General features: G+C 43.9%; 2 protein-coding genes across 5 annotated transcripts in view; both read right to left on the bottom strand.

Moving 5' to 3' along the window:
- Positions 1 to 13,358, bottom strand: part of Phactr4 (phosphatase and actin regulator 4) — a 107,499-nt gene that overhangs the window by 27,932 nt on the left and 66,209 nt on the right. For 3 of the 4 annotated variants that reach the window (XM_045150375.1, XM_045150374.1, XM_012951867.2), the window contains 2 exons: positions 9,146 to 9,319; positions 6,072 to 6,152 (listed from right to left, as the gene is read on the bottom strand). In XM_045150375.1, coding sequence (XP_045006310.1) covers positions 6,072 to 6,152; positions 9,146 to 9,319 — 255 coding nt within the window. The remainder of the gene's footprint in view (positions 1 to 6,071; positions 6,153 to 9,145; positions 9,320 to 13,358) is intronic. The other variant, XM_045150376.1, reaches the window with a different exon arrangement.
- Positions 2,478 to 5,909, bottom strand: LOC105944962 (protein FAM207A-like). The gene is made up of 2 exons (XM_045151140.1): positions 5,902 to 5,909; positions 2,478 to 3,066 (listed from the first exon to the last, which is right to left on the bottom strand). The coding sequence occupies exons 1-2, from the start codon at positions 5,907 to 5,909 to the stop codon at positions 2,478 to 2,480; spliced, it is 597 nt and encodes a 198-aa protein (XP_045007075.1).

The raw sequence follows: 13,358 nt of genomic DNA, 5'->3' as shown, positions 1-13,358 counted from the left end.
TTGAAGGCAAGCACCTTAACTGTTAAACCACCTCCCCAGCCCTCCTTTTTCTTTCTTTTTTTTCTTTTGGTTTTCTGAGGTAGGGTCTCATGCTACTTCAGGCTGACCTGTAATTCACCATGTAGTCTCAGAGTGGCCTTGAACTCTCAGTGATCCTCCTACCTGTGCCTCCCAAGTGCTGGGATTAAAGGTGTGTGCCACCACTTCTGGCAATGAGTTGACTTTCAATCTCTCACTGCTCCTTTTTCTTTTCTTCCCTTTTTATTGGGGGGGGGGGTAAGTCTCACCCTATCATAGGCTGACTTGGCACTTGCTCTGTAGTCCCAGGCTGGCCTTGAACTCACAGTAATCTGCCTACCTCTGCCTTCTAAATGCTGGGATCAAAAGGCATGCACCACCATGCCTGGCTTGAACTAGTGGTTTCTAACCTCTCTTCTCTTTTCCAGGTAGGGTCTCACTGTAGCTCAGGCTGGCCTGGAATTCACTATGTAGACTCAGGGTGGCCTCAAACTCATGGCAATCCTCCTACCTCTGCCTCCTGAGCACTAGCATTAAAGGTGTGCACCACCACATACCTGGCTCTGTTATCTTTTTTTTTAAGATATAGGACTCTTTCTGTGTCATTCATATATATACATACATCGGTTAATTTGTCTTCACTTTTACATTTTTAAATATTTTTATTTATTTATTTATTTGAGAGAGAAAGGTGAGAGAGAGAGGGAGAAAGAGAGAGAGGGAGAAAGAGAATGGGTGTAGCAGGGCCTCTAAATATATATATATTTAACTTATTTGAGAGAGAGGAAGAGGCAGAGAGAGGGAGAGAAAGAGAAAATGGGTACTCCAGGGCCTCCAGCCACTGCAAATGAACTCCAGATGAATGTGCCCCCTTGTGTATCTGGCTTACGTGGGTCCTGGAGAGTCAAACCAGGATCTTTTGGCTTTGCAGGCCTTAGCCACTAAGCCATCTTTCCAGCCCTCTCTTATCTTTTGACCTCCTTCTTTCCTGTTTAGGCTTATTATTTAGATTTATATTATCTGGATCCTTCTAGTAATGGAAATAAGTAATTTCTTTTCTAAAAGACCATTTATTGTTGACTGCATTAAGCACCTTGTTACATAAATAACTTATATATAAAAATCATGGGCTGCAGAGATGGCTTAGTAGTTATGGCACTTGCCTGCAAAGCCAAGGGATCCAGGTTCGATTCCCCAGAACCCACATAAGCCAGATGTACAAGGTTGCACATGTATCTGGAGTTCATTTGCAGTGTGCCCATTCTCTCTCTCTCTCTTTCTCTCTCCCTCTTTCTCAAATAAATAAATTTTTTAAAAAATCACAATGTCAATGAGGGTGGGTACAGAAAGCCCCTCTACTAATAGCATACACAAGACACTGGGCTTTACTGCCAGCTCTGGGTGGGGAAGTGCTATTATGAGTGAAGGGCTACAGGAAGATTGGCAAAGAAATCATGGGGTTGGAATTGTCTTAGTGGTTAAGGCGCTTGCCTGAGAAGCCTAAGGACCCAGGTCCGATTCCCCAGTATTCACATAAACCAGATGCACAGGGTGACACATGTGTATGGAGTTCATTTGCAGTGGCTGAAGGCCCTGGCATGCCCATTCTCTCTATCTGCTCTCTCTCACCAATAAATAAATAATTTTTTAAAAGAAATAATTCTGGGGTGTGAGAAAGCTTCATAGGAAGTGGAATCCTAGTTGGGTCCTGAAAAAGTTGATCCTATCTTAAAACGTTAAAAAAAAAAAAAAAAAACCAAGAAGGAATAGTATATGTAAAGGTGTGAAATTATGTTTGTAGGACTGGTAGTTAGTTTGGACTCATGGAGACTAGATTTACATAAGCAGTTACAGGTAGGCCTGGAAAGGTAAGTAAGTATCAGACTCTGAAGGTTATTAAACACCATGTAAAGGAGCTGGAAATATGGGTGGTGATAGAGCTCAGTTTGTAAAGTCCTTTCCTTGCAAGCATGAGGATCCCCACATCCTCAGTTCAATTCCCAGAACCCATGTAAAAAAGTCAAGTACATTCTTGTACTTGTAAATCCGGAGCTGGGGAGGTGGAGACAACTGGATTCCTGAGGTTTGCAGGAAAACTAGTTTAAACTAGTGGGAGGCCTTGTGTGGTGGCACATGCCTTTAGTCCCAGCACTAAAGCAGAGGTAGGAGAATAGGAAAATAGAAGTGAGTTTGAGGCCAGCCTTAGACTACATAGTGAATTACAGGTCTCAAACTTACAACAATCTTTTTTTTTTTTTTTCCCTCATGGGAGTGGCCTTGAGTCACAGAGTCCACAAAGCACTTTATTTGTCCTAACATGGCTCTCCTCCTTCCCCATTCCTAAAGCATCATGATCAAAGAGATGAGGTAGCCACTCAGACTCAAAACATGACTTGAGAGCTGACTGGCACCTCTGTAGAATCTGCATCCTCAGGAGTTCATGGTACATACTATGTTGATCAGAGCTGTCCACCACCTTCCATTTGCATCTGCTGGGCCAGCTGCTGCTCAATAGCAAGCAGGGGACTGGCCCTGTAGGCTGGGCTGGCCAGCAGCTCCCAAAACCGAGTCCTTTCTTCCTCAAGGAGCTGCTGTTTCTGGGCTGTGCTCATCCGATTGAGCTCCACTGGCCTTGGCTTCCTGGCTACCTTGCCCCTGGTCTGCCACTGGCTCCCAGCCTCCAGCTCCTGCAACTCAGGCAGGACATCCCTCAGAAGGTGCAGGTCCCCCACCACCACTGTGGCCCTGTGCTTCTGCTCTTCCCTGAGCTTCTGCTCAGCCAGCTTAATGGCTTCAATTTTCTGTAACCACTGCTCACGCTGTAGCCTCAATTTCTCTTTCTCGGGTAAGATGACCTTTGGTTCTGCACCTCTCTTGAGTGATGCCACACTCCTCTGGTCCAGCTCCAGCCTCTGCACCAAGGCGTTGGGGTCTATCTGCGTCCTGGCAAAGATGTCAGTGTGGACGAATGCCCAGTCCTTTCCCTGTGCTCCACCTGCTGAGGCCGGCTCCTGGGATGGGGCTGGAGGCGGCGGCCTCCACCTTGGGCTTCACGGTGCACACAGGCCCACAGTGCCCTCACTTTCCCCATCTCCATGGGAGAAAGCCGCGTGGAAAAGACGCCGTCGATGCAAAAGCCACAATTTTCTTACCTCTATTTCTGAGAACTGGAATCAAAGGCATACATCACCATGCCTGGCTATTTTATTTTTTTTTATTTGCAAGCAGAAAGATAGAGACAGAGAGAAAGGGAGAGAGAATGGGCATACCAGGGTCTCTTGCTACAGCAAATGAACTCCAGATGCAAGTGCTACTCTGAGTCTGGTTTTACATAGGTACTAGGCAATCAAACCCAGGCTGTTGAGTTTAGCAAGCAAGCACCTTAACTGTTAAGCCATCTCTCCAGCCCCTAATTATTTTTTTTATACATTTATTATTTATTATTATTGTTACATTTAATAAGAAGGGAGCAGGATGACAACTATGCAAAGAGGTAAGCAATAAGCTGCATATAAAAATGTAAAACTGGGGCTGGAGAGATGGCTTAGCACTTAAGGCATTTGCCTGCAAAGTCTGGACCCCAGCTTGATTCTCTAGGATCCAGGTAAACCAGATGCACAGGGGGCGCATGTATCTGGAATTTGTTTGCAGTAGCTGGAGGCCCTGCTACACCCATTCTCTTTCTCCCTCTCTCTCTTTCTCCCTCTCTCTCTCTCTCACCTTTCTCTCTCAAATAAATAAATAAATAAAAATATTTAAAAATGTAAAAGTGAAGACAAATTAACCAATGTATGATAATTTTCTTTTGTTTGTTTCTGTTTTTTGAGGCACGGTCTCAATCTAGCTCAGGCTGACCTGGAATTCACTGTGTATTCTCAGGATTGCCTCAAACTCACAGTGACCCTCCTATCTCTGCCTCTGAGTGTTGGGATTAAAGGTATGCCCCACCATGCCTTTATTTATAGTAAACTATTTCATAAAAGCCATACAAGGCAAAGTTACTAAACTAGCAATCAGTGGAGAAATATCAAAACATGTCTGTGATAAAAAGATTAGGGCAGCAGATGGACTGGAGAGATGGCTTAGCGGTTAAGGCACATCCCTTTGAAGCCTAAGGACCCCCGTTCAATTCTCCAGGTCCCATGTAAGCTAGATGCACATGGTAGCACATGCTCCTGGAGTTTGTTTGCAGTGGCTAGAGGCCCTGGTGTCTCTATTCTCTCTCTCTCAAATAAATAAATAAAAACAAATCTTAAAAAAAAAAAGATTAGGAGCCGGGCGTGGTGGTGCACGCCTTTAATCCCAGCACTCGGGAGGCAGAGGTAGGAGGACTGCTGAGAGTTTGAGACTACAGAGTGAATTTCAGGTCAGCCTGAGCTAGAGTGAGACCCTACCTTGAAAAAACAAACAAAACAAAACAAAACAAAAAAAAAAGATTAGGGCAGGTATATGGGAATAGAGACAAGTTTGATCAAAAAAGAAACTGGGGGAGGGGGTGGCTGGAGAGTTGGCTTAGTGGTTAAGGCATTTGCCTGCAAAGCCAAAGGATCCCAGTTCTATTCTCCAGGACCCACGTAAACCAGATAGATAGATGCACAAGGGGCGCATGCATCTGGAGTTCATTTGCAGTGGTTGAAGTCCCTGGCATGCCCATTCTCTCTCAAAAAAATAAATAAAATACATTTTTTAAAAAAGGAACTAGGGGCTGGAGAGATGGCTTAGCAGTTAAGACACTTGACTGTGAAGTCTAAGGACCCCAGTACCCACAAGAACCAAATACCCATGGTGGCAAATGCATCTGGAGTTCATTTGCAGTGGCTAGAGGCCCTGGAATACCCATTCTCTTTGTCTCTCTCTCCTCTCTCATAAAAAATGAATAAAAAGGGCTGGAGAGATGGCTTAGCAGTTAAGCACTTACCTGTCAAGCCTAAGGACCCCAGTTCGAGGCTCGGTTCCCCAGGTCCCACGTTAGCCAGATGCACAAGGGGGCGCACGCGTCTGGAGTTCATTTGCAGAGGCTGGAAGCCCTGGTGCACCCATTCTCTCTCTCTCCCTCTATCTGTCTTTCTCTCTGTGTCTGTCGCTCTCAAATAAATAAATAAAAATTTTTAAAAAATGAATAAAAAATAAAATAAAATAAATAAAGGAACTAAGCCTGGGAGATGGCTCAGCAGTTAATGGGGCATGCTCCTTAAGCCATCTGACCCGAGTTCAATCCCCAGTACCTACATAAAGCTGTATGCAAAGTCGTACACTTGTCTAATCTCAATAGACGAGTATACTTTCAGCAATGGGAAGTGGAGCCAGGAGAAACCTGAAGATCTTGGGCCAGTCTCTGGGGCAAAAACAGGAGACCCTGTTTCAAAGCAAGGTAGAAGGAGAGGACAGATATCCTGAAGTTGTCCTCTGACTTTTACATGAACCCCATGAAATGTGCATACAAACACACACATAGCCAGGTGTGATGATGCACGCCCTTAATCCTAGCATTCAGGAGCCTGAGGAAGAAGGCTTGCTGTGAGTTCGAGGCCAGCCTGAGACTGCATAGTGAATTCCAGGTCAGCCTGGACTAGAGGAAGACCATACCTCAAAAAACCAAACACATACACAAAACAAACAAAAACAAATAAACTGGGTGTCGTGGCACATGATTTTAATCCCAACACTTGGGAGGCAGAGGTAGGAGGATCACCATAAGTTTGAGGCCAGCCTGGGACTACATAGTGACTTCCAGCTCAGTGTGGGCTAGAGTGAGACCTTGCCTCAGAAACAAAACAATAAAAAAACACACAAACACACACACTGTAGCTAACACTCCTTACTAGGGCTGGCACAAAGCTGCAGGAAGACAAGGAATGTCTGCCCTAAAGATTCTTCACCAACCACTCCATTTCAGAGTTAAAGACTGATGCCAGGTACTAGACCACTTTAAAGTACCCCTCCACCTTAACTGTACGTAGCAAGAACAAAACAAAGGAAGTTCAAATGTTTAGACAGACCAAATCAAAGACCAAATGTGCAGAGAAAGGCATAGGCTGTTCATTGAAACTCACCCTGCTCAGGGTCTTCCAACAGAACCCCTCTTTTAACCAGTTCTTCTCTTGGTTTTCGCATAGATATTTTTCGCTCTAAAACTAACATTAAATTGAAAAACAGCACTCAGAAATGTGGCAGTTGGAAGGTCAATATAACTCTTAGCATCCTAAATCCATAGGTAAAAGAATAAAGTGGTTTAAATTTCTTTTTTCTAAGGAAAGAAAAGAACAGGGGAACTAAAGTCAAATTTAAAAAATTTAGCTGAGTATGGTGGTATACAACTGTAATTCTAGCACTTAGGAGGTAGCAGCATGGTTAGGGAGGTAGGTCAGAGAAAGATGCTTATCTAGCATGTACAAGAACCTGCATGCCATATCCAGTATTTAAAACAAAAAACAGTACTGGAGAGCAGGGGCTGATGGCACACGCCTTTAATTCTAGCACCTGGAAGGCAGAGGTAGGAGGACTGCCATGAGTTCGAGGCCACCCTGAGACTATGTAATTAATTCCAGGTCAGCCTAGGTTACAGCAAGACTCTACCTCAAAAAACAAAAATAAATAAATAAATAAATAAATTTTTAAAAAGGCTGGAGAGATGGCTTAGTGGTTAGTGGTGTGGTTAGGGTAGGGCAATTACCTGCAAAGCCTAAGGATTCTAGTTTGATTCCCCAGAACCCACGTAACCCAGATGCACAAAGGTAGCACATGTGTCTGGAGTTTGCTTGCAGTGGCTAGAGGCCCTGGTGTACCCATTCTCTACCTGTCTCTTTCTCTCAAATAAAATAAAAATCTTTTTAAAAACACTAAAAAAAAACACCAGTGGGCAAAATAGAAAAGCACGAACTTGCTGGTGTGGTGGCGCATGCCTGTAATCCCAGCACTCAGGAGGCAGAGGTAGGAGGATGGCCGAGAGTTGAAGGCCACCCTGAGACTACATAGTGAATTCCAGGTCAGCCTGGGCTAGAGGGAGACCCTACCTCGAAAAACAACCAAAAAAAAAAAAAAAAAAAGAAAAGCACGAACTCTATTCACCATGGAATGCCTTTTTTTGGGGGGGGAGGTGATACTTTTCTGTGTGTGAGGGAAAGGGCAACAGACAGCTTCACTGTGTAGTCCAGGATGGTGGTGTTTGTTTTGGTTTGCTTTTGAGGCAAGGTTTTACTAGGCAATTCTGGCTAACGTGGAATTCACTATGTAGTTGAGGCTAGCCTTGTATTTATGGTGATTTTCTTGCCTTAGACTCTCTCAAATGCTAGGACTATACATGTGAGCAACTATGCCTGATCAGGCTGGTCTTTAATTCATGATCCTCCTGGGTCACCTCCCAAGAGCTGCGGTCACAGATATGCAACACCACATCTGGCTTTACTGAACATATTTAATCCCATCAAGATACAATCCTGGGTTAGGATTGTATCCCAAACCTGTAATCCTAGCAATGGAGAAGCTGAGATAGGAGGATCACTATGAGTTTGAGGCCAATCTGAGGCCACTGAGTGAGTTCCAGGTCAACCTGGACTAGAGAGAGACCCTACCTGAAACAAACAAACAAACAAACAAAAATATATATAGGGCTGGAGAGATGGCGTAGTGCTTAAGGCATTTGCCTGCAAAGCCGAAGGACCCAGGTTCGATTCACCAGGACCCACATAAGCCAGATGCACAAGAGGCATATGCCTCTGGAGTTTGTTTGCAGTGGCTAGAGGCCCTGGTGTGCCCATTATCTCTCTCTGTTTGCAAATAAATAAATTAAAAGAAATCATTAAAAAATAAAACCCACAATATTTTTTTAAAGTAAAAATTAAATTCAAAAATATATATATGGGTTGGAGAGATGACTTAGTGGTTAAGCGCTTGCCTGTGAAGCCCAAGGACCCTGGTTCAAAACTCGATTCCCCAGGACCCATGTTAGCCAGATGCACAAGGGTGGGGGGAAGGAACTCAAGTTTGTTTGTAGTGGCTGGAGGCCCTCGCGTGCCCATTCTTTCTCTCTGTATCTGCCTCTTTCTGTCTATTGATCTCAAATAAATAAAAATAAGCGAAGAAAATCCTTAAAACTATATATATGTATCCTCTAGGATGGAGACATGGCTTAGTGGTTAAGGTGCTTGCCTATGAAACCTAGGGATTCATGTTTGACTCTCCAGGTCCCACATAAATCAGACACACCGTGAAGAAAGAATGCAATGTCCAACGCTGCACATATGCACAAGAGGGCGCACACATCTGGAATTCAACTGTATTGGCTGGAGGTCCTGGGGTGTCAAATCTCTCTCCCTTTCTAACATTAAGAAAATAAAAAAGGCCAGTCTTTTGGGCTTGTCTCAAAAAAAAAAAAAAAAAAAAAGTCCTGGAATAAGGCTATTGTGAATACAAATCTCAGCTGGGCCTGGTGGTACTGGTATGTAATCTCTGCTTCTCTGGTTAGGTAAGGATGGAGGATTGTCATGGGTTCAAGGCCAGCCTGTGCAATTCAGTGAGATCTACTTACCTTCCTTGCTTTATTTTCTTTTTGTCTTTCTCCCCTACCCTCTTCCTTTTTATTTTATTTTATTTTCGATTTTTCAAGGTAGGGTCTTGCTCCAGCCCAGGCTGATCTGGAATTCATTATGTAGTCTCAGGGTCTCATGGTGATCCTACCTCTGCCTCCCAAGTGCTGGAATTAAAGGTGTGCACCACCATGCCTGGCTTCCTTTTTATTTTATTTAGTTAATTTATTTTTTGAGGTAGGGTTTTACTCTAGCTCAGGCTGACCTGGAATTCACTACATAGTCTCAGGATGGCCTCAAACTCATGACAATCCTACGACCTCTGCTCCTGAGTGCTGGGATTAGAGGCGTGTGCCACCATGCCTGGCTTCTGTTTTTTTGAACAGTGTCTTATGGAGCCCGATAATCCTGGAACTCCATATGCAGCCAAGGATGACCTTGGATTTCTAATCTTCCCGTCTTCACCTCTCTTGTGCTGGGACCACAGGCTTGCATAATAATGCCCAATATGAACCCAGGACTTTATGTGTACTATGAAAGCATTCTACCAACTGAGCAAAAGCCCCAACCCCTCAAAACACACATTGAATTTAACATCTCACCTTCTGATGTCTCTTTAAATTTATCACTACTTTTTTTTTTCCTCCATTTCCAGGGCTTGAAGATCTTGCCAAAGCCTGAAAACTTGCTTTTTCTTTTGATGGGTGGGGTTGTGTCCCCTGCTTCAACACTCTCCATCACCATGCCTGGGTCTCTAGATGGCTGGTCTGTTTCTTCTGTTAGATGGAGAGGAGGAGGAGAACAGCCAGTTTAATACTTCAGCACAACCTCTACATGTCCCCACCCCTCTCTTCCTGTGGCAGCTGGAAAGAATCAAAGTGATGATAAACAATCATGCATACAGGCAGACTTGATATCACACAGACACCAAACACCAAAATTCATAGCAGAGAAGCTGGGCATGGTGGTGCACACCTTTAATCCCAGCATTTAGGAGGATCACAGTGAATTCCAGGTCTGCCTACGACTACACAGCGAATTCCAGGTCAGCCTAGGCTAGAGTGAGACCATACCTCAAAAAAACTAAAAAAGGGCTGGAGATATGGCTTAGCAGTTAAGGCGCTTGCCTGTGAAGCCTATGAACTCATGTTCAAATCTCCAAGTCCCTCATAGCCAGATGCAGTGATACAAGCATGTGATGTCACACTGTGCCACAAGGGGGTGCACATGTCTGGAGTTCATTTGCAGTAGGCTTGAAGGTCCCGGTGCACCTATTCTCTCTCTTTCAGAAAAAATTAAAAAGCAGATAAGTTCCTTTAGAACTAAACTAACCTGACATCATTTAAGACAAAAACTCAGTACAATAACAAGGACCAGGTAAAATCATGGAAAAATATGTGTACACACACACACACACACGTGTGCGTGCACACACACACACACACACACACACATGTGTCTTCTCAATATACATGAGTTCTGATTCACTGAAGCAAGGAATTCCACCATTATTGAGTGATTCATTGTCTGGTTAAACATTACCCTCTCACTACAGTTCTCAGGATTTAAATAGCTCAAGGAAGGACAATTCTTTAAGCCTTGAAACCATGTATCTGTTTATCAGAGTTTATTTCCTATACAAAAAAGTAATTCTGGGCTGGAGAGATGGCGTAGCAGTTAAGGCGCTTGCCTGTGAAGCCTAAGGACCCATTTTTCCTATTTTCCAGTACCCACATAAGCCAAATACACAAGGTGGCACATGCATCTGGTGTTCCTTTGCAGTAGCTAGGGATTCTGAAGCACCCACTTTCTCTCTATCTGCTCCCTTAACACATAAATAAGTCTGGTATGGTGGAGCATGCCTTTAATACCAGCACTCAGGACACAGAGTTAGGGGGATCACCTTGCGTCTGAGGCCAGCCTGAGGCTACATTAGTGAATTCCAGGTCAGCCTGGGCTACAGCTAGACCCTAGCTTTAAAAAACAAACAAACAAAAAAAAGGAGTGAAGGGATGGAGAGATGATTCAGTAATTAAAGGTACTTGTGTGCAAAGTCTGACGGTTCAAATCCCCCAGAACCCACTTAAAGTCAGATACACAAAGTGGCACACACTTCTGAAATCTGTTTGTTTTGGCAAAAGACCCTGACATTCCTATCCATTCTCTGTGTGTGTGAATATAAAGAAATAAAAATTAGCTGGGCAGGGTGGCATATGCCTTTAATCCCAATACTGGGGAGGCAGAGGTAGGAGGAATTTCTGTGGAAATCAAACCTAGGTCTTTAAGCTTTGCAGGAAAGTGCCTTAATGGTCAGGCCATCTCCCAGCCCTATGTGAACTTTTTATTTATTTATTTATTTGAGAGAGAGAAAGAGGGGGAGAGAGAGAGAAGGAATGAATGGGCATGCCAGGTCCTCCAGCCATTGCAAACAAACTCCAGACACATGGGCCCCCTTGTCCATCTGGGTTAACAGAATTGATCCAGGATCCTCTGGCTTTGCAGGCAAATGCCTTAACCACTAAGCCATCTCTCCAGCCCTGATACTTTTACAAAAAATATAAAACTGGCCTTAACATTTTTTTTTTAAATTTTAGGACTGGGGAGATGGCTTAGCGGTTAAGACATTTGCCTGCAAAGCCAAAGGACACTGGTTCGATTCCCCAGGATCCAGGTTAGCCAGATGCATAAGGGGGCACATGTGTCTGGAGTTTGTTTGCAGAGGCTGGAGGCCCTGGCAGGCCCATTCTCTCTCTCCCTCTTTCTCTGTCAAGTAAATAAATAAATAAAAATATTAAAAATAATTCATTTATTTATTAGAGAGAGAGGGAGAGACTATGAATGAATGAGAACGGGCATACAGGGGCTTTTGCCATGGCAAATGAACTCCAGACACATGTGCTGCCTTGTGTATCTGGCTTGACATGGGTACAGGGGAATCAAACCCAGGCTGTCAGGCTTTGCAAGTAAGTGCCTTTAGTTGCTAGGCCATCTTCTGAGCCCCATTAATCACTTTCTAAAATAGGACTTAAGTTTATATCTTCTATTTCTTCCTTATATTGAACAACCTGTCACCTTTCTCTCATGAATTCAAAATCTAGGTATGTGGTTTAGACTTATCAAGCATATATGAGGACCTGGGCTAAATCTCTAGCAAAACACACACACACACACACACACACACATACACACACACACACACACACACACGGGGGTGGGGGGGAAGGAGGGAGGGAGAGAGAGAGGGAGAAACAAAATAACCATACCAAAAAATGCACAACAAAATCATGAAATCCACTTAAGCATGTTTGTGCGATCAGGATATAAAACGGGCAGAGTCAGGAAGCTGAAGAAACTACTCACTGGTTAAAGGTTCTCACTTGAGTGCCAGGGCTCAATTCCTCTAAAGCCAGATGCATAAAGTGGCACAGGAATCTGGAGTTTGTTTTCAGTAGTAAAAGTCCCTGGCATGACCATATTCATATTGTCGACAGGTGTGGTGACACACACCTTTATTCCTAGCACTTGAGAAGCTGAGGTAGGATGATTGCCATGAGTTTGAGGCCATCCTGAGACATCAAAGTAAATTCCAGGCCAGTCAGCCTGGGACAGAGTGAGAACCTAACCTTGAAAAACCAAAAAAAAAAAAAAAAAAAAAAAAAAAAATTTCATATTTTCTTTCTCTTACACACACACACATACAAACACATGCATGCTTAGTCAGTAAAGTGTTTGCCACGCAAGCAGGAGGACCTGAGTTTGATCCCCAGTAACCACATAAAAATGCTGGGCATAGGACATACCTTTAGTCCTAGCACTCAGGAGGATGAAGTAAGAAGATCACTGTGCGTTTGAGGCTTAGTCTGGGGCTACAAAGTGAGGTCCAGATCAGCCAGAACTAAAGTAAGCCCTTACCTCAGGAGGAGAAAAAATGCTGGGCTGGAGGGATGGCTTAACAGTTCAGACATTTGCCTGAAAAGCCAAAGTACCCAGGTTTGATTCCCCAGGACCCACATTAGCCAGATGCACAAGGGGTGCATGCATCTGGAGTTCATTTGCAGTGGCTGGAGGCCCTGGCACACCCATTCATTCTCTCTCTCTCTCCCTCTTTCTCTGTCAAATAAGTAAATAAATTAAAAATAAAAAAATAAATGTCGAGCATGGTGGAACAAACCTGTAATTCTGCACCAGAGAGATTAAAACAGATCCCTGGGGCTCACTGGCTATCTAGTCTAGCCTAATTAGGGAACTAGTCTAGGCTACTGAGAAACTATCTGAAAGGAGTTGGGCAGCATTCCTAAGGATGACACCTGAGCTTTTCCTCTGGCCTCCACAGAAGTGTGCACACATGAACAAACAAACATACACACACTCACTAGAAAAAAAAGTCCTCCTTTAACCCCAGTCCTTGGGAGGTAGAAGTAGGAGGATGGCCATGAGTTCAAGGTCAGCCTGAGACTACATAGTGAAATCCTGGTCAACCTGGGCTAAAGCAAGACCCTACCTCGAACTGCCCCATACACCCCGACCTAAAAGAAAATCCTGCTGGGCATGGTGGCACACACTTTTATCCCAGCAGTCAAGAGGCAGAGGTAGGAGAATCACTGTGAGTTCTAGGTCAGCCTGGGCAGGAGTAAGAGCCTACCTCAAAAAACAAAAACAAAACAAAAAACAAATCCAGCAGCACTTAGAAGGTTGAGTCAAGAGAATGGACAGTTCATGACTATTCTGGGCTACATATCAATTTCTTGTCAATAAATAAAGGAAGGGGGAAAATAAATAAATAAAGGAAAGAAGGGGCAGAAGGAAGAATGTTTT

This window comes from Jaculus jaculus, chromosome 5, assembly GCF_020740685.1.
Source record: "Jaculus jaculus isolate mJacJac1 chromosome 5, mJacJac1.mat.Y.cur, whole genome shotgun sequence".
In the NCBI taxonomy this organism is placed as follows: Eukaryota; Metazoa; Chordata; class Mammalia; order Rodentia; family Dipodidae; genus Jaculus; species Jaculus jaculus.
This window is presented reverse-complemented; position numbering and strand designations above follow the sequence as displayed.